This window comes from Podarcis pityusensis (genome assembly GCF_964106645.2).
Source record: "Podarcis pityusensis genome assembly, chromosome: 9".
In the NCBI taxonomy this organism is placed as follows: Eukaryota; Metazoa; Chordata; class Lepidosauria; order Squamata; family Lacertidae; genus Podarcis; species Podarcis pityusensis.
Genome location: NC_138034.1, coordinates 35,649,750 through 35,676,148, shown reverse-complemented (window position 1 = coordinate 35,676,148; position 26,399 = coordinate 35,649,750). Strand labels below are relative to the sequence as shown.

At 39.1% G+C, this 26,399-nt stretch overlaps 1 protein-coding gene across 6 annotated transcripts in view; it reads left to right on the top strand.

Annotated features, from left to right (window-relative positions):
• The window catches only part of RAPGEF2 (Rap guanine nucleotide exchange factor 2), a 166,465-nt gene that overhangs the window by 83,029 nt on the left and 57,037 nt on the right, over positions 1–26,399 (top strand). For 3 of the 6 annotated variants that reach the window (XM_081021664.1, XM_081021665.1, XM_081021662.1), the window contains exons 5-7: positions 2,458–2,533; positions 4,419–4,586; positions 7,274–7,291. In XM_081021664.1, coding sequence (XP_080877790.1) covers positions 2,458–2,533; positions 4,419–4,586; positions 7,274–7,291 — 262 coding nt within the window. Of the gene's footprint in view, positions 1–2,457; positions 2,534–4,418; positions 4,587–7,273; positions 7,292–20,064; positions 20,208–20,591; positions 21,092–26,399 lie in introns of those variants that run through there. The other 3 variants (XM_081021663.1, XM_081021667.1, XM_081021666.1) reach the window with 3 other exon arrangements.

The following is a 26,399-nucleotide window of genomic DNA, read 5'->3' as shown; positions in this document are numbered from 1 at the left end:
TATAAACTGCTGCATAATTTAGCTGACATATAATTTTCAGGTGTTATTTTAACTGATCCCACGAACACTTAAGGTGGTGAAATATCATTCAGTTCCCACCACAAAGCATGGTTTGTTTAAGGAGCCTGCACTTCCACCTCAAGAAAGCTGACCTATCCAAATTGGGAACCAAATAAGTTTCATGGGCTTGTAGGATTAGAGGTAAAGGTAGAACTGTTACAAGGGATCAATTAATGCTTTTCCATGGGAGCAGGAACACACAGACACCCTGGGTAATCCCAGGACCGGGACGACAGCAGAATTACTGTACCAAGACTGTTTATTCCCTTCCCTCTGTGTGATACAATTTTACTACACCAGTCCGATGGGCGGTGTATAAATAATATAATGGTGATGATGATGATTTGGCTTACGTGACCAATCTCAAGGTGGTCTCTCGCATGACAGTGCTGTTTTTCATTTGTGCTGTCAAGAGCGACCCCATTTGACCAGTGGGACCACATGGGGAGAATAAAGAGCATGGAGTCAAAAGCATGCTTTGAAAAGGGCCTAGGGTGGAAAAGAAGTTCACAAGTTATAGTGCAAAAATTAATTAGGAATTGTGAGCCTCATTAATACAGGGAATTGACTTACACAGAGTGCACCTCCCTTGCCAGTGCGGGATCTTTGTATTTAATAAGATGATTCTTAGTAATGTTGATGGATGATTAATAAATCTTGATTATATATTGACATTTCTTGACTTTATTTCATTTACATTCCTAAAAATTCAGGTTTGACAACTTTGTACTCTGGCATTTAGGTAACCCTGACCTAGAGGCTCTCATTGATAATCTAAATTCAGCCTTCGTAGTATGAGTGCAATAACTTAATTGATTTAGTCAATTAAAATTGCTGACTGAAGGATGGAAAGTGGGAAGGTGAATGCCATGAGCAAAGAAGTGTGGTTGTGGAGCAGTGTTTCTCAGACAGTGGGCCAGGATGCACCAGTGGGCTTATGCAATGTTCAAGTGGGCTTCAGTGCCATAGCCTGCCCAGTGCCTCTTCACTTGCCTTCCCTGCCCCCAAATCATGACATAGCCTTCAGCTGATTCCAGCGCCAGCTGGAGCAATGGTGGCAGGGAGAAGAGTTCAAGGAAGAAAGAAAAGGGAAAGGAAGTTCTCTTCCTCTGAGGAGAAACCACCACAGGAAGTGTTGAAGGAAATTAGGAAGGAAGCTAAAATGTTAATATTCGCCATGAATGTTAATAAAAAAAATAGTACAGCGAACAGGGAATAGAAATGAAAGGGATAAGGAAGGAAAGGTGTTGTAGGAGGAAGAAGTGAATATAAAAAACCAGAGAGGAGGGATGAAAGACACTATTAGCAGTTGGAGGAGAGTAAGGTTCAAGTTGAATGTAAAAGGTGAATGGGAGAAGAAATTACAGGAGATGGGAGGCATGTGGGGGTAGGAAGGGAAAAAGAAAAAAGAAAAAGCCACCTTCATTAGATCAGAAAATTCTGCTTAAAATGGGCACACTGATTCGCAATACCTCCATAGCAAATTTCTGTACTTAGCTTGAGGAAAGTTAATCAATGGAACTGCTCACTGCAAGGAAAACACAGTGGTGAAGAATTTACACGTTTCCAAAGATGGATGACATATTAGTAGAAAGTGATGTCCATTATTGCCAGTTGATTGTCAGTCTTGCCCACTAGTTTGTAACTGCTTCTGCTCCTGCACCACCATTTTGTCACTGGCTGACCTTTGTAATTTTCAGCCATCTGAAGTGGGCCCTGGGGCTACAAGGTCTGAGAAGTCCTGCTCTGGAGCTGAAAGACCTGAAATTCCACATATATGAGGCACAGATGGATTCAGGTTGAGAGGAAAAGGGAGTGACAAAGATTACGAACATTTTTCTCCAGTAACCAGAAACTGCCTTTCTACTACAGTGATTGCTGTGTAATATAGTCCTCGTAATGCTAGCATAACGTCATTGTGATGCTGAGCAAGTATAGCAGTTTCTAATTATTGACATTTCAGCTATATAAAGACAGGTTCTTAGTGGTTTAACAGATTTTTACAAGTGACTTGCATTTTATCAGTACAAGCAAAATTTGTGCAGAGGTGAGAATAAATGTTTTGAGTTTTTCTATTTTAAGAGTGGTCCTAATGTCTTACATTTTACATTTGGATCCATGTGCCTTAGTATTCAGCAATATAGTATTGGAGAAAGTAATGGGACAAATTTCTACTATGAAACATGTGTGCCAAAAATACAAAATGAAGAATCCCATAAATTTTAAGCAGCCTTTAAGTCTAATTTGTATTGCCAATACACCCCCACCCCTGATATTGCCTCAGAAGAAGACGAAACTTGATTGAAAATGTGGTTTTGTCATGTGCGTAGCATTAAATTTTAAAACTGTAGCTTTATAGACTTGGTTTTGCTCAAAGTATTTTCTGTCCTCTTTCAGTTTTGGCAAACGTTCTGCAGGAAGCTTCAGACGTGGCTGTGAATGCATTGTTCTAGAGCCATCTGAAATGATTGTGGTAAGCATAACTAGATGAATGTCCGTGTTAAGGAAATGTACAATTATGTATTTGAGAAGTGTATCATTTGCCATTTTTAAAACGAGTTAGTTGCTTGGCTTTTAAAATAGGTTAATTTAAGGAAGACCATGGAAAGAAAGTTATATGTCCCTTCGAACTCTGCAGTCTATGATTCTAGAACTCCTGTCTCCTGCATCCACCTGCAACCCTTGAAAATCTTGTCTAGAAAGCGTTTGTGTGTCCTGAACTATATAGAACGGTGCTGGACAGCTCTCTGGATCCCATCCCATGTTTCTCAGGAGGAGCCCCCACCCCCAGTTGTCTGAACAAGTTTCTTTAGGCACAAGTGGCTGCAGAGGGAATGAGGGTATGGGAAACTTTCTTCCCGTGAACTTTCTTAAGTTAACTTGCCTTAGAATCCAAGTCATTATGTGTACAATAGGTATGCATACAGGATAACTATATTTTATCTGTTATACAGATTAAAATTCAGTGTTGAATAAAGAATCCTAGTTTTGTAGGAATTTTTAAAGATTTCTTTAAGATAGCTGGATTTAGCAACACACCTGGAGATACTGTCAGAATATCTATTTTAGTGGGCAGTAGAGCGAATAAATTCATTTTTGTGCAAAGAAACTTTCTTACATAATTAATTTATCTACTAGCAAATTCATAAAGTGACCTTTTAGGAAGCTCTACAACCTACTTTTCATCTTGGTCTGGTCTGACCATTCAATTTCCTTCAAGACCTCCCGTTTTCTCCCCCACTTTACATTTCAGGCATTGCAGAATCCATTACATAATTGTTTTGCATCTTATTGTTTTTGGTGGTTTTTTGCTTTTGTTTTGTAAAGGGAAATGTTTTGGGTTGGACTAGATGACTCTCATGGCACCTTCCAACTCTACAAATTCTAAGTAAAAATTCTTGTCACTACTTATAGGGAACATTTACATTTTTAAATACTTCCTTTTGGTGACTGATTTCCGCTCACCCTGCTATAATTGGATTAATCACCATATGAAACAAGGGCATTACCCCTCTTCCGTATTTCAAGCAGTGGGTGTAGCGCCCCACAATACAGTATTGCAGCTAATACTACCTCACACAATACTTGAAGTAGCATTCAGAACTGGCACGAAGTTCTTTATAAAATAGTTGTTGCATGCTTTGTCATAGCTCAGAGCCTTATCAAATACAGTGTTACCTTAGCAGCTGAGCATCCAGATTTCTACCATCTCCAAAATAGAAACGGCTGTGTGCAAGATGCAAAATACAATACTTGTTGTAGGTGTGTATCAGAAGATTTTTTTGTGGGGGTTGACATTATTATAGTATACCCTTGTGCAGTTTTCCTTCAAATCTTTCTTTTTTCTTTTTAAAATTTTGCTTGCTTTAGAGGAAATAGGATGCTGTGTTTTAGAAGAGCTGGCTCCCACAGGATGGGAGGGGTAGCTCCCCAATGGCTTATTGAGATCAGCCGGAAAGCTTCAAGTTCGCTTCCTTCAGAAATGTTCTTTTTTTCTCCCCAGTAAGAAACTAGCTTTCTGTGTGAGAGAGTAAAAAACAGATGCTTCTAAATACACAGGTGTGCACACGCACAGTAGGTCAGTTGTAGAATATATGAATGTCAGCTGAGTAATTGTCTTAATAATTATGCCTGCTCATTCTCACTATGTAGGAATAGCTTCTACTGTGGAAAATGCAGAAAGTTTTATAACTACTTACTGCTGATTTCTGTGAGAGTACCATTTCGTGTGTTTTATCTCAAACTGAAATGAATGCTCGTGCTTTCTAATTGTAGCAGAGGAGGCCATCCATAACCTTCTTTATTTTTATCATATTACAAAATGTAATTTTTTGCTATTAAATATGCCTTTTTATCAGGTGGATTATATGGATGAAAATGAAGAATATTTCCAGCGACAAGCATCTCATAGACAATCTCGACGGAGATTTAGGAAAATCAATCAAAAAGGAGAAAGACAAACAATTATTGACACTGTGGATGCTTATCCTGTAGGGAAACCACCGTTACCTAGAGGTTATCACACGGTAAGCCATCCAAATTATTTTGATAGTGTAACAAATTTGAATATTAGCAATTGCCAAATGCTCATTCTCATTTTGTGAAAGATTCACATGGCCACAATTTGCCTTTCTTAAAATTTCATGTGCAGGAGATTCTTTAGCAGCTATAAAGAAGAAACTGAACTTGTAGTTAAGAGTATATTATCTTTTGTTGGAATAGTTTAGAAATACCACTTTTGGAGCAGAGCAGCTTCAAAATGCCAGCTTAAAACACTTTATTCAAATTTGATCTCTGTAATAGATAATTCTGCTGACTTTATTTAGTTTAAAAGACATCAATAAACCAATCACTGAAACATTAAGTTCTGTGAATAGCCACTTCTTCTTGAAGCACTATCATCTTAGACCATTATTTTTCTTTATCGCTTCTCAGCATGAGAAGTAGACCAGAGCGGGTTGTTTATACTGATGTGACTAATATCAAATTGTTCTAACAAATCTACACCATGCCTTTATCATCTGAGAGAGCATTATGTCTATATTGCTTTAGCCTTCAAATTATAATTATTCTGCATTCTCAGACTGATGGAGAAAAGTCTTCACAGTTCATCACTGTAGCGTAGAATTACAAAATTGCGAACACTGATTTTCAAAATAGAAGAAACCCATATTTGTGTTCTGTGTGCCTAAGTGCTTAAGATGGATGTTTCATTAAAACATTTATTATTATTATTATTATTATTATTATTATTATTATTATTATCATTATCAAAATCATCATCATCATCAAGTATTGTTTCTTACTAATTCACACTATCAGCTGCACATTGCTGGAACTAATTTGGCACCAGTGCTATTCATATTAGCACTTTCCATTATGCAAACAGTATTCTAGTACATAATTATATGGGGAATTATGACATTTACACTTACCTATAAAATTATAAATGTCTTGGGACCAGAGTGTCCTCCTTGGGACTGTATCCTTCTGCGTGAAGATGCCTATCAGTCATCATCTGAAGCCCTGTTCTATTCTGCCACCAAGGGTAATGGTAGTGTGAGATTGGGCCTTTCCTTATCTGTGTAGCTTTCTCCTGATAGAGGCTTGACTGGCCGCATCATAAATGGTTTTTGTGTGGCAGTCAATACATTTTTATTTCATCAGGCTTTTAATGAGTTTCAACTCATAAGTTATATTTGTTTCTTACTTTGTTTTTATTGTAGTTTTGTTGCTTTCACTTTTTTCTAATATTAAGAATTTGTTTTGTTAATCTGAATTGCCTTGAGGAGCAAAAGGCAGTGCCACCATATTTCTATAAATAATAATACTCAGTATTGTTGTGTGGCAACAAAAAAATCCTCACAATCACGTATATTGAGGCTGTGTTGCATATTTAACAAGTATTTTAATAGTTCTTTTCTCAAAGCCCCAGAGAGGTATACAATCAAAGAAAACAAACATTTAAAACTACTATAAGCACCTCAAAAAGTATAGTTTCACTGGAAGACTTGACAAACCAGAAACATTTCACAATGTTATGAAAAGGGAACTAGCATCTCCCTATATATTGCTAGTTCACATGATTTATCTTCACATAATTGTATTCCTGAGCTGATATGGAATACAGTTCTTCATGCAGGGAATAAAAGTCTCCCAAAATGACTATGTGAGCTATTCTTTAGTGTTTGTGATTAACTCTGTAGGAACTCAGAGTTCCTCACAATATAAAGCCTCAGGAGTACATAGCCATTTGAGATACTTCATGTGCTCTCTCGGATTTTAAAGTACTCAGGATTACCCACTGTTTCCTTTCCTAAAAATTAGGAGTTAATTAAAATTAAATTAATTAAATTAGGAATTTAATTAAGAATTAAAAAATTCTTGTCAATTTCCATCTACAATTCCACCTGCAACTGTTAGCACCTAAAGGTTTAACTATGTCTCTTGTTAATTGTCCAAGATTTTTCTTAGATGTCTTGTGAGATTCTTCAATACTTAGGTGTTTTGCTTGTATGACAGAAGGCTTGATTTTTCAGGTTTTGATGTAACCTCAGCTTTCCTTGTAATTTTATTATGAACAATTTACTGAAATCTAATAAGTTGATTTGTGGTGTACTAATATGGCATACTTCTTGATCAGTTTTATGAATGACTAAAAGGAAAATGTTAATTTATGATCATATGTTCCCATTACTCAAAGTTAATCAGTTTGTTTGTGGGAAGACGTGCCTCTCCAAACACATGGTAGGAACATGCAAAGAACCTCATTTTAGATATGGTTTTCTCATATGTACCCACAGAGAGTTTAGAGATGCAAGTCTTCCCTTTTGTGCTATACATATCAAGGCAGGAAAACATGGCTGCCAAATAAAATATGAAGTGTTCTAGTTTCTTTTAGGGTTATAACAGTATGTGTTCAGCTGACTGTGTTTCAAAGACTAGTGTACATTATGACAGAGAAGTGAATATATGTTATGTTTTAAAGGAAAGTGCTTGACAAATACTAGCAATGCTGCTATATACTGTTGTATGTTAAGTGGCCATATGGGTCAGGGAGAGTATCTACACCAAACTCATAAGTCCATTTAAGAACCTTCCTTACATAATAGCATTAGTTTCATAATAGTACTATATGCTTTGAGCATCTCTGATAATGTTCATCTTTTCCTTTCCTCCTATATGGCATTCATTTCATTTTGGCTCACAACAGGAATGCACTAAACAGCAGGTATTGTAACTTATGTATATGGTCCTCTAACCCTTTACAACCCCCCCCCCCCACTTTGGAGTGTAACTAATGTCTTAATACTAGTTTGCTGTTGCTAAATTTGTTCTGCATCCATTCTGTTACACTATATGATACACAGTTTACCTTCAGTTAAAATCACACAAACTGAATGTAGATAGAGCCTAGTGACATCACCATTACTTGCATTTCAGTTTTTACCTTAAAAAATAAATAAATTCATTGCCTGTGGTGGTGTATTTTGTTGTTAGAATTCGTCATGTGGTATCAATATATGACATACAAAAATGATAAAGTACTCACACTGAACAGAACATTCTCCATTTATGTCCTCATTTAATATCCATTACCCAACCATTGTCTCTATCTTACTCTTTAGCTGTTGCATTTTGAAGCAGAAGTTTCTAGATAATGGCTCTGATACAAGCTGAATATTTGTAGGTCGTACTGTTATAAAACAGATTATTTTGATTCTGCTCTATATTAGTTGTACCTAAAGATACTATAGAAACCACACGTTCCTAAAATACAGAAGGTGTTGAAACAGAAAGCGGAATGGAAGCTGGAGGGGAGGGACTTACGGAATTACTTTAATTATTTGTGGCAGTATTTTCACTTGTTTAAAATTTAAACAGTGTGATATTTTGTTATGAACTAGCTAGTAAGAGTTAATTTTATGTCACAGAATTATGATTTTTAGACTATTGTAAGCAAGCAGTGAAAAACATGCATAAAACATATAATTATTATGGTTATATTATCCTTCCAGTGCTTTATCTTGCATACAAATTTAAGGTGGTAATAGCATAATCACTATAGCATAACTGTTTTCATTTTAAATTGCAATCATGGTGTGTTTTGTGTGAAATTATGACTGTAGTGGCCTCTGAGAATGCCAAATACACAACATCAGAAGGCATCTTACTGGAACGCTGGTTGATAAAAGGACACTGAATGTAATATGTCTCTGTGTGTAATATATGTAGATGCTTTGATGTTTTCAACTCAACATAAATAGAAAAGCTGTCCCTGGCAGGAGAGCACAAGGTTCACTTTGGAGCTTCCTCAGCCCCACTCTTCTCTGCCTCATTTCTCCTTTCATGAATGTTGACACTTTTATTACCTGAATTTTTACTGTTTACGAACATTCTATACTATCACAGCAGTTGTCAATCACTATTTTAACCCCATTTGCACACGTGGCAGTGAATCCAACACAGTTATGTAAGCATTAGGGGGTATGCATTGACTGCAACAGGGGTGGAAATCTTCCCTAACCCTCACAGGCCATATTTCACAGTTGTTAATGATGTCAGGTGATGAGCCTCTTTGAAGGCGAACTTGCACTTTCAAAGAGGGTTGCTACAGGAGCAAGAAATGATTTGTATTAAAACCACTGCTAAAATGGAGTTGTCCCCCGCCCCCATTCATTTTCGCAGATGTTTCAGTGCAAACCACTTTCTGCTCCTGGGTCAAGATGTGCTTCCACCATTCATCAGCTGATGGTTGGTAGAAGCATGCCATGCTCCAGCTAAATAACAAGAGCTTACTTTAAGCTCCTAGTTGTTCCTTTGATACCATGTCAGTGTCTGCATGGTTTGTCAGTAACAGCCTTGTGGGTCAAATAGGGGCCACAATATATTTAAACTAACCCAGCTCCAAATTCTGGGTCATAGAATCATATACAGTGGTACCTCGCAAGACGAATGCCTCGCAAGACGAAAAACTTGCAAGACGAAAGAGTTTTTCATTTTTTGAGTTGCTTCGCAAGACGAATTTCCCTATGGGCTTGCTTCGCAAGACGAAAAACGAAAACGTCTTGCAAGTTTGTTTCCTTTTTCTTAAAACCATTAATACCCAGGGTGACTTCGAGGAGCAACTCATAGCACGCGGTGTGGTAGCCTTTTTTGAGGTTTTTGAAGACTTTGGTGATTTTGAAGACTTTGGGAAACCGTGCTTCGCAAGACGAAAAATTCGCAAGACAAAAAAACTCGCAGAACGAATTAATTTCTTCTTGCGAGGCACCACTGTAATTGTAGAGTTGGAAGGAATCCCCAGGGCCATCTAGTGCAGCCCCCTGCAATGCAGGAATCTCACTAGATTATACATGACAGGTGGCTATCCAACCTCTGCTTAAAAACATCCAAGGGAGAGCCCACCACTTGTGGTGGGAGTCTGTTTCACCGTGGAATAGCTCTTACTGTCAGAAAGTTCTTCCTGATGTTTAGTTAGAATCTCCTTTGTTATAACTTGAATCTGTTGGTTCAGGTCCTAGCCTCTGGAGCAGGAAAAAATAAGCTTGCTTATTGCTGACAGCCCTTTAGATGTTTGAAGATGGCTCTCATGTCTCCTCTCAGTCCCCTCTTTACCAGGCGAAACATACCCAACTCCCTCAACTGTTCCTCGTAGGGCTTGGTTTGTATTTGTAATAGATATGTGTAAGGTGACTTTTTTTTTACTAGTAAGATAGATAATGCATCAGAGACCACTGTATCTTTTTATGTACTGTTCAGGAAAGGTGAAGATCAAAATATAAGCTTGACTTCACACCATTAATACAATTCTGTAAATAAAAAAATATTAAAAGTAGTAGTTAAATACTGTGTTACAGTCGTACCTTAGTTGTCGAATGGAATCCGTTCGACTTCCGAAAATGTTCAACAACCAAGGCGCAGTTTCCGATTGGCTTCAGGAGCTTCCTGCACTCAATTGGAAGCTGCAGAAGCTGCGCCAGTCGTTCGGCTTCCAAAGAACGTTCGCAAACCGGAACACTCACTTCCGGGTTTGTGGCGTTCAGGAGCCAAAACATTTGAGTTGCAAGGCGTTTGGGATCCAAGGTACGACTGTACTATGTTTGCAATCTATAGCTGTATATCTAAAATTAGTGGTTTAATACTTAATAGTAGCTTAACACTATTAATTTCATTGGTTTGTCATAGGCTGCTCTTTTTAATACTTTCAGTTGTAATATTTCATCCTAACATCTGAAATCCTATAGAGATTAGCAGCATCTGAGGGTAGAAGTCAAAAGTAGTTTTTGTACTAGACAAAATAACCAAGTACTAAGTATTCCTAAAGTATAATGATTTAAGAACATTTAGGCTTTGAATTTTTTGATGTATGTCAGGATAGATGGATTTATTAGCTGTAGTGGCATATTTAACTTTGTTTTGCTTACGTATATCCTAAATTTATATTTTCACAAGGTGTTTGAGTGACTATTCTTAACTCATAGCCAATACTGTTTATTTTTTTTGTCATATCAATGTGGCAAACGTATGGATAACAACCTGAGATACTGTTAGTTTCTGTTGCCATTGTGTGTGTGCACGTGCGTGCGCGCACGCGCACACACACACACAGTTGAAAGAAGTGCACAGCAGTTCAAGGTACTGTGTGGTCTGTTTACCTAAGTTTCAGCTTCTGTCTGAGGATACCTTTCTGTCTCTATACATTACATCATCTTTGCTGCAAACGTGTGTGTCCACTGGGATTTGCTCTTCTTCCATTCCCCTTGGAAGAAGAGCTTGTATTGATGCCATAATTGGACCCATCTTTTGGTTGCTTTGGAAATTCACTGTAATAAGGGTGTTGTGTATCAAGCCATGCTGTATTTTAGGCAATTTAGGTGTCAGTAATATGCCTGCCAGTCTGGGTCCTGTTTCCAATTTGTGAAAATTGACAGTGCTGGGTTGCCTGCCCTGTAAGCTTATAAATCTGTTAAGAGAGTTACTGAGATATTCTTCAATAAGCAGTTTTTGTATCAGGTGGCATTTTTTCTGAATTACTGAAATGTGGAGTTGTGTCACATTAAATGCTAGTGTTAAATGCTAGTGTTAAATATGCTTATTTGTTAAGAGAAGATTGGGCAACCTTCCTTGAGAGAAATCCATTTAATAATAGAAAATTGAAACCTGTATATAAATTCAGTAGAAAATTGAATGACAGACGATTGTTAAAAACTTGGAAAAACATTGAATACTAAAACTTTTCTTCACCACTGGTTTGCTACTAACTTTGCAATATTTGAATATTGTATATACATTATGCTTGGGCATCTTGCATCCTTTTGTAGTTCTAGAGAAGGAATAGAGATCTTGGCATTTGTTTCATGTTGATGAATAAAAATATAATCTGTAGTATTCAGTCAAATTCATGCATCAAAATTTGTTGTTGAGCTGCCATTTTTAATGAGTGGGGGCACTAGTCTGCTATGACTTGTGCAGAGGTAACCAGTCAGTATGCAGTAAATGCATTTAATCTGATCACACCTAGAGATAGTGACCTAGAGATGAAATGTCTGTCAATATATGCAACTCCTGACTCTCAGCTCATTCCTGGGAATTAAAGTGCTGGTTTCAACCTGACAAGCCCTAACTGGCTTAGGGCAGGTTTCCTGGAAGATTGCCTCCTGCATAGCCTACTCAAACCTTAAGCCTTGCTCTGGTTGCATGACATCTGATCACTGGCGTATGTCTACCAGGGAAAGGGCTTTCTTGGCCATGGTACTGTAGCTATGAAATTTAAGTATTTTCCTGTCTTTTTGGATTCTTTTCCTAAAAAGTATAATGGGGGGGGGGGGGTCCATGCCATACAAGCTTCCCCTTCTCTGTGGCCTGAACTTTTGGGCTGTATGGGAGCTGCAGGGGGAAAGGGAGGAGAGAAAGGGTAAGTCTTGTCTCACCAGTGGAAGCCTGGTCCACTAGTGGGTGGCCACTATTGGATGTCATTCTCTATTTATAAATGTTTTGTTTGTAAGATACCCAATGAATATTTATTAAGGGTGACTAAGTAATCAATCAATCAATCAATCAATCAGTCAGTCAGTCAGTCAATCAATCAATCCCTGACTGTTCAAACTCCAAGTATCCATAAGCTTGTGATTGTTATAAAAACAACAGCAAAACTCATTATTCTGATTAAAGCTGTGGAGTGCTTACTTTAGACCGATCACATCAGTGTCGATGGCTATGATTCTAAGGAGACTTGACTTAAACATGTCTGAAATAAGTAGCTGCACATACTTAACTGGGACCATAGTTTTGCCACCGCAGAACCCAAGTCCAAGTAGCTGGCCAGTCCTCAAAGCAGCATGTCTGAGAACTGAGGGAGCTTCAGCACTGAAAATGAGGGATGTTATGAGTAACTGTTGGAGCCTGACTTTGATTGAAATCCAGGGGGTTTGGAAGACAAGGCTAGATGGAACATAAACCTTCAGATACCTTGACTGAACTCTTGCACCATCGGCTACTCTCTTGCCACTCCCAGGTCCCCAAGCATACTCCCTTTCCTTCGTCCTGTGGTGTCCTAATAGAGTAAGGAGCAGTTACAGTGCCCACTCTGTCATTAACTGTAGCAGGAGTGGGGAACCTCAGGTCCTCTAAAACAGGAGTGCAGTGGCTGCCTTAAAGAATTTATCAAAAGCACTGTTTAAAGTAGCCCCCTCTCCTTCAAACTTTCAAAGATAGATGCTTCAAACAGCGCTTTTGGAACCCAGCACTAAGCAGGATCGCTGTTGCAAAGGGTGAGCAATCCTGCTAAGCTATGGGCTTGGGTACACAAGATTGCTACAAGCTCTCTAAACGCTCTTGTGCAGCTGAGCAGAACCCTAAACAGGATTGCCCCTCCCCTCCACATTGGCTGTTGCAAAGGAAAAGTGATCCTGTTTGTGTGAGAGTTCCTTCAGTAATCCATAAATATGAATAAACATCCATAAATATGCAAATTTAAAAATTGAGGGCCACCACCTGTACTAGCCAGGATTGCTTTAATGCTGTTGCTTTTGAAACATTTGAAATGCTCCAAGGTATAAGATTTGTAAGATATGTGAACACTTAAACCTCCTTTTTTGAGGTATAATTAAAATAGATTTTAAAGTATTTTTGCAGCTTAAAACTTGTGTGTTTGCATATGGCAGGCTTTTCTAGTTTAGTTATTAAATCCTGCTAACAAAACAGCTGGCATTAGCTGGAATGGCGCAAACACTTCCATAGTTTTCTAATGTTTCTGTTTTAAAGTAGCTATTTAAACAGGAGTCATGGATTAAAAATATTTAATACCTTTATACACACTGCTGCTCTTTTAAGCAGTAGGAAATGTAAATGGAATGTTTTTCTCTAAAAGCTAAGAACAGAATGTGCTATATGACTAACCAATCTGCAATTAAAGCAAGATTGGCAGGTGTCAGCAGCAAACCCAGCTAAGGCACCAATGTGTCTGTGCTCAGTGCTGGGTATATTAAAGATCTGGATTATGGATTCATCCACAGTAACAGCTCAACAGAATGGTATTTGTACAGATGGTCTGGAACACCAGCAAATGGGTTAACCATGCAGCATATATTGCTAATAGAGGTGGTGAAGATAGAATGTTAACAGGATCTAAGCCTAAACCTAGAGAATCTAAGAAAAATGCACTATAACATTATTTGCAAATGTAATATTTTAAGGTTAAATAGTAATACATTAATAATAATAAGTCAGGGTAATTATATTTTCCTTTTTACAAAACTGAAAATTTCAAGTGGTATGGGAATAAACTGAAGAGCCATACTCTGGCATCCACATATGATTGCCTGCCTGCCTACTGTTGGCTTTAGTAGTGGATTGGCAACCATGATTCAGATCACATAGTTCTTAATTGCTGCCATTATATCTACTGCAGCCACTCAGACCAAAGGGTAATGATGTGCTGAAACCTGCCCTTTTATTTTGCAATTTGAATAGTGTTACTACTCAATTTGAGTAGTGTTACTGTTGCTTTTTACTACTACAGCCCTGCAAAAAGATTAGTTACAAAGAAAGTTACTGAGGAGATAGTCATTCTGCTGCTATAGTTGTCCCTGGATATTTTTGTCAACGTGTTCATCTTCCAGGTTGGATATAGTATTGGGAAGGCACTTTTTGTTCATGGTTCATCGTTCATAGGGAGAGGTAGTACCCTATTTAATCTCACTGAGATTGTGATGTATTGGTGTCATGGCTGTAGAAGTTGGCAGTACTTTATGGCAATGCAGATGAGTTATTCAGTGCACTACAGATTGGAAGGGTGGCAATAGGTATAATGGGTGGTTTTCATCACTTACTGGATGTCCTTATTAAAGTATTCACTTGATGCTATTCTGAATCTTCTACCTCCTGTTTGTGTTTGAGACCACAAAGTAAGGTGTTCATAAGTTCACTGCCATCATCACTAATGATGCCCAACCACCACCCTATTTTCATCAATGTTGGATCTTGTACTTGACACTTAGTACTTGCCTACAATGACATCAGTGTATAGTCAACCAGCAGGGGTGAGTGGCGCCGTAGTCTAAACTACCGAGTGTCTTGGGCTTGCCTATGATAAGGTTGGCCGTTTGAATCCATGCAATAGTGTGGGCTCCCATTGCTCTCTTCCAGCTCCTGCCAACCTAGCAGTTCAAAAGCATATCAGCGCGAGGAAGTAAATAGGTGCACTGCGTTAGGAAGCTAAATGGTGTTTCTGTGTGCTCTGCTTTCTGTCACAGTGTTCCGTTGTACCAGAAGTGGTTTAGTCATGCTGGCCACACGACCCGGAAAGCTGTCTGTGGACAAACACCAGCTTCCTCTGCCTGAAAGCAGAGGTGAGCGCCGCACCCCCTGGTCAAATTCGACTGGATTTAACCGTACAAGAGTCCTTTACCTTTACCATTTTACCAACCAGCAATGGAACCCATGGACTATATAGTTGCAGTTCAGTTTTTATTACTGCCCCAGATGAAAATTTCTCACAGAATGATTGAGAAGCAAGGTTTTGGGTAGCAGAGGGGGTGTTGATATATTTTGCTGACAAATTAGACTGCTTGGATAATTGATTTAGCTAGGTTTCTAGTAGCACTTTTGTCTACTAAAAAAGAATGGCATTGCCTTAATGATATGAAATAATGAAGGTAGCCAAAGAATGTCAGGTAGATGGGACTGCCAACAGTGGTGTTAAAAAGTGTTGAGTTAAATTGTAAATGAGTAGGATTCCCCCCTTTTTGGCAGTTTGTGTTACAATGATTCTTTCTAAAAGATATTGAATATTGCAATGTGTGGTGCTATTAGTTTCTGTCTGTTGTAGCAGTTGTAATGCATTGTGTTTAGAATGGTAGAATTGTAGAGTTAGAAGGGACCCCGAGGGTCATCTAGTATCCTGCAATGCAGGAAACTCAATTGAAGCATCAGTGACAGATGCTTAGATGCTGCATGGTTTTTATTTGTATTTTTATTGCTTCTTTTATTTCTTATATTGCATTTGTATTCTTACAATTTCAATTTAATGGAATGCAAACTGCAATACAAATGTAAATGAAAAAATAATGTGAATGTTTAATGCAGACCTGCTGCGGACCACCATGCTGTGGTCTGTGGTCCACAAGCCCCAGTTTGGGAACCCCTAATTTAGACTTAATTTTAGGAAGAACTTTCTGACACCACAACCTATTTAACAATTAAAAAGGCTGCCTTGGAAGGCAGTTGACTGTTCTTTAAAGATTTTTAAGCAGAGCAAGTCTGGGTAGTTACTTATCAGGGATGCTGTACTAGTAGATTTCCAGCATCAGCAAGTATTGGACTTGATTACCCTTTCAGGCACCTTCAAACTCTATGATGGAATTATGGTCACTATTTCTGAACTAATTCTTTGTCACTAATAAATAATTCCATTACTTCATACTTTGCGTACATCTAAATTTGCATGACAGTGATATCATGTCATTAGATAAGAGTAAATTCTGGGAATTGAAATGCAAGTGACATGACATCTGTGTCCATAGGGATTTCATTGTTAGTAAGTTCCGATGTATTTCTAATGAAAAACATAGGTTTGATAACAGAGTAATGGGTATATAGTGAGGTCTTTAAATTGTATCCTAAGGGTACCTAATTTTTCCAAGCCTGTGTTAAGTGTGTTTGTATTGGTCAGTTGCTTACTACTATTCTAGACTTGGGCCTGTTTTCACAGCTCCAGAGTACAGACATTATATACAGTAGGACAGCTTTTCGCAACCTTGTGCTCTTCACATATTTTGAACTACAAATCTTATCAGCCTCAGCCAGCATGGCCAATTGGTTATGGAAGATGGGAATTTAGGACAAACAATTTGAGTGTTACCAAATGGGGGAGGTTGCTCCAGGGGTCAGCATACTTTTTCAGCAGGGGGCTGGACCACTGTCCCTCAGACCTTGTCCCTCAGACTATATTTTGAAAAAAAGAACAAATTCCTATGCCCCACAAATAACCCAGAGATGCATTTTAAATAAAAGCACACATTCTACTCATGTAAAAACACGCTGATTCCCGGACCGTCCGCGGGCCAGATTTAGAAGGCGATTGGGCCAGATCTGCCCCCCAGGCCTTACTTTGCCTACCTATGTTCTAAGGTATAGAACTGAAACTTGGGGATGGGGGGCTCATAGAACCTTCCCATGCCATGCATAGAATATACAGAATGATCCAGGTCCAGCTGATTTTTAACATTTAAAGATTTTCCATTTATTTGTAATTTTCACTTGTTCTGCAACTACCGTATTTTTTGCTCTATAAGACGCACCAGACCACAAGACGCACCTAGTTTTTGGAGGAGGAAAACAAGAAAAAAAAATCTGAATCTTAGAAGCCAGAACAGCAAGAGGGATTGCTGCGCAGTGAAAGCAGCAATCCCTCTTGCTGTTCTGGCTTCTGGGATAGCTGTGCAGCCTGCATTCGCTCCATAAGACGCACACACATTTCCCCTTACTTTTTAGGAGGGAAAAAGTGAGTCTTATAGAGCAAAAAATACGGTAATTTTTGATCATCCTTAAGTTTTTTCCTTTTGTGGCTTGAGATAATTGACCTTGAAGGTTTTGCACATGGTGGGGGAAGGTGTGCAAGGCTAATGCTATGCATTTCTGCCATCTGTAAAATCGACAAGTTGTGACTGGGACCTCAGTGTCCCTAGTCCATACTTAGTGAGCCACTTAACCTTTGTGAAGTGAGACTGTATAGCCTTTGTGCTTAACTGCTGAGCAGCATTTCCTAATTTAAATCCAAACGTGCTTCTTTCAGTGACCTTGGTAAACATTTGTTTTCTCCACCTCTCTGTGGGCACCTTAGGGCATTTGAAAATGACTTCTGCTAGTTCCACATACCTCAGGCTGCTGCCACATGAGCCTAACACATTTTTTATTGCAGCTCAACAGTAGCCAGGTAGTCATGGAATCAAGCCTTTGCACCTGCGGAGTCTTGTCATAAGTCGGGCTATCAGAACAAAATGTGAAGAAGGAAGGAGAAAAAGAGGATAAGAAACCAGAATATGGGAACAGGAAAAAACCCCAAACAAACAGAGAGCTTTTGTCTACAGGGCTGTGCCTTCCACTCCAGTGAGGAAGTAGTAAGAGCTTAGTGAGTCAGACGACTTGCTGCAGCTTGCCAGAAGAAAGCCCAGCAGCTGTGTGAGAGCTCTTCTAGATAGGTTTTGTGTTGCTCTGTGATTAGTATATCTGAGCTGTCTTCTTTTGACAGCCATAGCACATGGTGGGAGAAGCAATTGCCACACTTCCTCACATCCCACTTCTGCTTTTCCTAGTAGGTATCACTGCAGAAGGAAGCTCAAGCCTTACCCACTATAAATTACTGCCTGTGGCACTTGTGACTTCAGAAGTGTTAGCCACATTACCACCAGTGTCATGTGTCCACTAAAATCTAGAGACAGAAGTGTTCTGGGCATGGCAGCAAGAGGAAAAGATGCAATAAGAAAACCATTGTTGGGGAGGGTGCTTCCTAGATATTAAGAACCAAAGAGTCCAGAGTAGGGCGTTTCCTCATTTGCTTTCTTTTATATGTTTAAAGGGAAAAGATTTGCAGTCGGAATAAACAGTGATGGTGGGAGGGTGACAAACGTATCCACGTTTGTTCTTTGGCTACAGCTAAAAATAAATTTGAAGACCACTGCTTCAAATGAGTGCTATCAGCTCCCACAATACAGTGGTGCCTCGCAAGACGAAATTAATCTGTTCCGCCTCTTCGTCTTGCGGTTTTTTCGTCTTGCGAAGCACGGCTATTAGCGGCTTAGCGGCTTAGCGGCTTTAAGAAAAAGTAAACAAACTCGCAAGAACTCGCAAGACGTTTCGTCTTGCGAAGCAAGCCCATAGGGAAATTCGTCTTGCGGAACGACTCAAAAAACGGAAAACTCTTTCGTCTTGCGCGTTTTTCGTCTTGCGAGGCACCACTGTACTGTAAAATGCTTTCAAAAATATTCTTGCACGTGTGAATACACATGCATAAAGGCAGTTTTTCCATAGTCAAACCCTGCAGAAAAACCTACGGTCCCATATTAGTCTTATTCTAGATTTCCATTCTAAGGAAACATGTTTTAATGTGTGTTTTAAAAAGAATACAGGACAGATTATTATGGTATACACAAGCCTAAAAATGAATGATCCAAAACGTTAAAATATGGTTTAGTGGTGGTGCTTGTTTTTATTTTTTAAAGAATTCTATGGCTTTATAAAAATAGACTTTTAGAGAATCACCTTTTGGTCTGCCAAGTGAGCTTTGACCTGCAGTCAGTACAGGAAAGCATTACTGTATGACAGATTAAATTAACCAACTGAGAATGCATGTGTCTGGTAGAAACAGCTGCAGCCTCTGTCTCTGGCACTTTTCTATATTGTTCATAAATATATGTTTAAAGTTCTTGTCGTCTGTTCGATTTTTGTTACTGTAGTAGCAGAAATGAGCATTCTTTCCCTGCCTTTCTCTCCCAAGTTGTGTGTGCACATGGGCTTGAATACCAGGAATGCATTGTAAGTGTAAAAAGGTCAGATATTCATGATAAAAAATTGATGGCAAAAAGTCTTTCTTATTTTTCTCACTGATGACTTGCATAAAAACATCGTGGAAGTGTGTTGCTTGTAATGTAGCAGGGCTTTGTGCTTTTTTTGGCTGGAGTATGCCCTTCAGCTTAGTTCATGTGCCATAATGCTGTGGTGACAGAGCTAGTTTTACATGGGAGTGGCTAGGTTAATTTCTCCATTTTAAAAATGAAATACTACCTTCAAGAGACATGTTGGATCTGTACACACTTAGAGCCTGCCTGCCTATTCCAGTGCTATATTCTGTGAACTGTACACCTCTTTTAATGGAAACTACATGTTTGACTTGTGTGGCAAACTGCAGACTTTATTTAAACAAATTTCAGCGGAGGATTGTGAAAATTCACAGCTATGCACCTTTCAGTTACCTAAGCCTGAACAGTATCATACCTGTGTGCCCATGAAAGCTTGTCAAGTATGCCATTATTAAGCAGTTGATAGAGATATTTACAGCTTTGCCGCAACATTATTTTTGGGTGGGGGAGGGTGGGGGAGGAGGTGGCAGCAAACACCATTGCTTTATATTCACCTTGGTGAAAAATGATATTTAGTTCGGAGCCTGTTCAAGTAAGTCTTTCTCCTTATTCCCACCCTGCCTTCAGTGGTATTCACTGGAGCCAGCAATCAATGGATTCCTTCCCCTTTGGGATTTGCTTGACCTACAGAAGCTGACATAATACAGGCAAGCGCTTGTTACTCTATCTGAATTGTCCATCTGTACCTTAATGAGTGAAATAGTTAAGCAGCCGAGGGGGCAAGCCGCAAGGAATGTGTCTTCCATTTGAGTTGAATATTTCGATGTATAGGGGGAGAGGGAGGGAGGCAGAGAGAGAGATCCACTTACATCATTAGAACTGCATTGAGTGTGCCTGTGTGCAGGTTAAGAGACAGACTACAGTGTCTTTGCTTTCTGCAGGAAGCAGCAATGCCGTTTGTATCCTAAGAGGAATTTTTTATTTAGAAAAGGAAGCGTTCTTTCTACCCAGGAAATGGCTTTCCTTGTGCGTTGCTATGCCAACTGCCTGCAGCCATGGTCTTCCAAAGTAAGCACAATAACGTAATTATATTGGCGTATTACATTCAGACTCATGATTCTCTAGGTTTTTCTCTGTGTATGTGCCTTTGGTGTTTTTGGTTTGTTTTTTTTTTTTTGGTTTTTTTCCCTTAGTGACTCTCTTGATGGTAGGCATGGTTTCCTTGAATGTGAGGGACAGGCATCATTAAATTAAATGTCCGTCAATGTCATGCCGCTTGGATTAATTGTGCGAACTTGGTTAGTTGAGTGGAACAGAGATCACTGGTCACCCTGTCAGCATCATTAGCAGCCAGAGGGGAGGTCCCTATTCACATGCTCTGCCCTGATTTTTTATTTTTTTTAATGGGGGTGAGGGGCTCTTTATTACTGTGATTGCAAATTAAACAGGAGTATTAACAATGCTTGGCTGAATGCAGGAAGCTGGTTCCCGCACCCTTACTAATATAATACTGTATTAAGCTTTTTTGAGGGAGTCTGTGTGCAGTCAGCCATTTTAGCTTTTCTCCCCCCCCCCCCTTTTTCCTCCCTTTCGCTCTCAGGGAATGCTCTCGTTCTTGTAGAAGAATGCTGGATATGTATGGTGTTGCCAGGCACTTTACATCCTTGCACGCTTAAGACTTCGAGTGTTATAAAAATGGAGACAATTGCTGCTGTTTGGATTGCTTTTCTGCACTACAAGTGTGAGAGATTTTGTGAACGGCACTTTGAGCTCTTGGCTTGGTTTTTCCCTTGGTTTTTGTTTGTTTAGTTTAATGCAGTAGAGGATGATTTGCTATCCATGAGAAATTGGTACATGATGTGTAAATTCAGTTCAGCATATGTTTGTTCATTATGAAACCTCTTGCAATCCCAGCTAACCATGGAGTTATGGGCCAGCAGGAGAAACATTCAGTAAGTATAGCAAATTCTGCTTATTTTGGGAACAGGCTTTCGTTAAATTTCATTTTAAATTGTAACTGCCTGTATATATGCTCATTTTGCTTTGATTGTGGATATAATGGGGCTGTTAAATTGTAGTAGAAAAACAGATGCCTGCCGTGGTGTCAGTTGTGATTTAATACTTTGGTATTTCATGTTTTAAAATATGGAAGTTGCTTGCTTCTAAATAGAGAACTTTGAAATATTATACTTTATATAGAGTATGTTTCAGCTAACTTCTGACTTGAAAAGAAATACAAAGTTAAGATTTCTTGAAGGCGTATAGTGATGTCGAATACTTCTGTAACCAATATTATCCTGTATTTGCATGAAAGGTCTGTGTCATTTTGGTTTGGCATACCATGACCAACTTAAAAAGCAGTAATGTTTAACGAAAATGGGAACAATTTAAAAGGAGCAAGCAATAAATGCTAGCCCTTTTAATTAATCCCACGGGCCAACTACACCTCTGTCATGCTGTAATCCCATAGGAAGGTACTGTTCCTTGTTTGTGAAAATAGCATTCATAGGCAAAAAAGAAAATCTTTAGAAGTGTGGGCCTTGAATGCCAAAGATTTCAGGCCACGATCTAGAGAGCTGTTAGGTGTACCCAGCTGGGCATCTGTCTTTTTTGTTTTTTATTTGAATGGCAGATTCCCCCCCCCCTTCCCTGCCCCACCCCCAATGCCGCATTGATCAAACTGCTTTGGAAATTCCCCTGAATTTCTAAAGCAGTTTGCCATGATGTGCAGGAGGCTGCTGCTTGAGAAATAGAGGTCAAAAACCCCTTTGGGTGGTGCCAGTCTTCTTGCATGGCTGTCTGAATTGTGGCCTAGATTTGTTTTTTAAGTCTTACAAAACCATTAAAAAATATAAAACAGTATACTAACTCCTCAGGCATTACTATTACATAAATATTTATGGTTTACCAGTGAATTCTGTTTAAATTTTTGTTGTTGAGAAGTGCGCAAGTGTGGATTTTGCAAATTATTATTATTATTATTATTATTATTCACTCTGTCATCCCAGGGTGGGTTGCAACAATTAAAACACAGTGTTAAAAAGAGCTTAAAACAACTTGCAATCACAAAAATAAGGCGGGCCCTAAAATATACATCTCAGGCCCGGGTACCAAGGTGTGCAGACATGCTTACTCTTCAAACTACTTGTTTTTTCTTAATCCTCATGAAGTCACACTGGGACTTATATGAAGCAAGAAGTTTTTGACACATGTGAGAATGTGCAGAAGTGTGCATGAAAGTTTCATACATGTGAGATGGAGACATACGTGACTATTAAAATTTGTGTGCGGGCATACAATATAATATTTAGGTCATGAATCAGGTGGTTGTTAACATTACAAAAGTAATTATATAGTGACTTTAGATGTGTAAAACAAACATTTAGATTATTCAAGATCTAAATGTCCTCACAGAAGGACTTTTAATTCAATTGATGCCTCCATTAATGGAAGAAGAGGGGAGGGGCTTTTTTTGCCAGTATCTCATCCCAGCTTGAGGAACATTCCATAGCAAGGTAGAAAGTGGTATGGAGGTCCATAAAGGGAATTGCAAATTGGTGCAAATCACTTCACCTCCCTTTCAGTAAGCGGAGGTGCCCACTGGATCAAAAGCTTTTTCACAAGTGCATGGGCACCACTTGGATTCCACCTAATGAAATTATACAGTCCTCAGTGAACTGATGGAGGTGAGCTGGAGAAATGTCATGCTCTGGATTCTATCTATCTGTGAAGTCAAATTTCAAGAACATGGCACCCTTGTTTTGGAACTTCTTCATGAATAAGCAGTTGCTAGATTCTAACTCTATTATTTTAGAATAATAATAATAATAATAAATTTTATTTATATCCCGCCCTCCCCAGCCGAAACCGGGCTCAGGGCGGCTAACAACAATAAAACAGTACAAAAGTACAGCACAAACAACACTCTAAAATCATTCATTATAAAATTAATTAGAAGTGTGAAAACATTTTTTATTTAGACACATGTGTGTGATAATTGCTGCTGGTTCTGTCCAAGCAGCTGTTTAACTTCCTTTTTCTGAGCTGTATTGTTTTTAATGGGTTTAATAAACTGTTCTCTGTTTCATGGCATTATCTACTGTTGTCAGCCATCAGCTTCTTGAAAGCGGAAAAAGATTGGAAATAAATATTATAAATGGACATTAGTAGAAGCCAGCTGAGGAGCATTGATTCCCCCTGCCCTCATGTAAATTGGTTGCTGCAGGTTCATATTTTGAGGAGAACCAATAAGTGGAGGAGAACAGCTGTGGTTTGGAATGAGATAAAGCACAAGCCTAGGTTCAGATGTAATACTAAGCCAAACCATGGTTTAGCTCCCAGGAGCATGGCACCAGCAAGACTAGGGAAGGACTGAGGCTGCATTGATTTTCTAAATATATACCAGCACAATTTCTCATTCAAACTTAGACATGGTTGAACAGGGACAGTAATGAAATGTTACCTATCTATATCTTATCTATCATCTATCTATCTATCTATCTATCTATCTATCTATCTATCTATCTTCAACTAAGTTTTAATCAGTCTCATTGAAATAAATGACCATGGGTAGGTTAGGTCCTATAAGTTCAATAAGCCTACTCTGCGTAAAACCTAGTTGAATACCACCAAGGTGTTTATTGTCTGAATCTATATTAATAGCCATGCAACTTATTGAACTGGAATTAGCAATACTACTATTTCTTGATTTTCTAAATGCTCTATTTCATTTTACAGAATATTTGTAAATTGCTACTCTAGGTTGAGAATTTAAACTCTGGCCTTGTCAGATTTTTGGAATCCCCATAGAGTCTGTGTCATGTATGCCCAAATACAGTCGGCTTAATTTTCCAAATTATCAAACTAGTAAACTATTCTGTAATTATTTGTATCTTCTTAATCTTATCCCAGTTGGCTAGTGGATGGTTCAGGTCCTGCAATCCTGTAAACATGTTTGCCATTGTTAGTGGCCTTTTCCCTGGTTGGTTGGTTGGTTGGTTGGTTAGTAGTAACAATCTTTAAGTTAGTTAGTTGCTAAACTGTTTTTCTGAGGGGAGGGGTAAGAACTTCTTTAAGGGAAACTAGTAACATACCCTTAAATGGTCTACTAGCACTGAATTAACACATTCCCCCTTCCATTATTTGTGACATACATGACACTCATTCAAATAAGAATTTTTGTCCTATAGTAGTTTGGAAGGTAATATGGATATTAAGCTGCTCTCAGGCACCCAAATATTAGTGGCACTACTTTTGCCATGTAAGAGCAGCACGCTCATGGGCCTTTCCTGCAGGTGTTTGGATGCAAAGAGAGAGAGAGAAGCTTGGTGACACAGCTCTTTGGAGTTTTTTGTTTGTTTAGCAAATTGTTTAGCTCTGTTTTGAACAGAGGTGGAGAGCAAATTTTATCCTTGTACAGTAGGCACATGCGCTCGCACACGTGCACACACACAATCTTCCATCCAGAGAAGTAAGAGGCATTATCAGAGTTCGAGGAAACATTCCTTTCAGGCAAAAATACCCAAGGAGAACATGAAGCAGGACTGTGGAGAGAGTTTGGCTCTTGGGCCATAGGTTCCTCACCCTGATTTAAAACAAACTGGCCAAGTTAAACTGTCTCAAAGCAACTTTGCAATGATGGTGCCACTTGGTTTATTCATAACGCCAACAGAAAAAAGAGATGGGTGGTACCTAAGGGACAAGAAGCTTCCTGTCCCACCAAAGAGGAATCTCTGAAGACCTGGAACAATGCTGGAAGCAAAATAATATAGTATTCCCTATCATTTCAGCTTGTCAGCCTCTTCAGGAGCCAGCAGATTTTATTCCACATTGCAGTTCACTTAGAATGCATTGTTTTATGCATGTTGTTCCAGGGGTGATGAGCTGAAACGCATTGGTCATAGTATGCTGTAAAATAAAATTATTTTGCCTTCCGCAACCTTTTGAGGTTTCACCCTTTTTAGCCTTACGTAACGCTTCTATCGTTTATATACTAATGCTCATGCAAGTTTGCTTCAGTAAATTTGCATTATATTGTCTTGGGAGTACAAAACTAAGCTATTGTATGTTAGTGAGCTGAACAAATCTGCAATGATATAAAATGTTGGTGGGGTTTTTAGGCATGCAAAATTGTGAACATGTGCATTTACGTGGCAGAGGGGATGGGACTCCCCCCCCCCCCGAAGAACAAATATTGGAAGTTCAGACCAGCGTGAGGTAACTGCCTCAGGTGGCAGGTGATGGGAGGCAGAGAGAAGCAATGCATGTTGAAGGACAGAGCAATGTGTGCCTCACAGCCTTCCTGCTATTCCCTAAGTGAGTCTGTTGCCTTCAGGTGCACTGTCCTGTTGCCAGTGTTGATGTTAGTAGGACAGTTCACCTGAAGGCAACAGACTCACTTAGGGAATTGCAGGAAGGCTGTTAGCCAACCCATTTACTCATCTCTTCTGTCCCCCCCCCCCCACTACCAAAATATAATCTCACATACTTCTAATTTATTGATTTGGCAGTGAGAAAGGCATGCTATCTCTTCCCCATGGCCACTTTGCTTTTTGTCTTGGAGGTTGCAGAGTATTAGGTGCACAGAAAGCATGGAGAGAGGGACAGACCTAATTCTCCTTTCTATGTACTGCTGCTACCACTGGATCTTGGGGGTGAGGGCAGACAGGAAGGATGTCTTGGTAGTAAGGGGGGCAGGTGGCTAGGTGGTGCACAAACTTACTTGGTTTTTTTAGCACAGATTTTAATTGAACTGGAAAATATGTGGGCTTGAAGAACTATCATCTCTTTCTGAGCCCAAACATGGAGAAGTTCATTGGGATTTCTACTCTTAACATCATTCCTTATAAATGGGTCTTCAGACCTCCTTATACATTGTGTTTGAACTCTGGTATGCTTCCAAAATAGTTTGTTGTAGGTAGGGTAAGGCATCTGTTTAGGAAGTCGAAAGCTTCATTGACCCAGCTAGTCACAGTGTCCTCAATTGTGGCTAAAACTGCTAAATAAATAGATTTATGCAGCACTGATGCAACTGTGGGGTCATTCTGGGTGGCTATCGGCTCTCTGCTCTTCAGGTTAGGTTTTCACAGGATGGCTGCTTCTTTCAGATTCAGCTGCTGTTGACTGGAGTTTCATGGGAGCCTTCTCTTAGCTTACTCATTTAGTTCACAGCCACATTAGCAAGTTCAGGGGCACCTATGATCCAAACTACTTTCAACATATAATTTTATTGCAGTCGTCTGCATACATTTATGGCTAGCT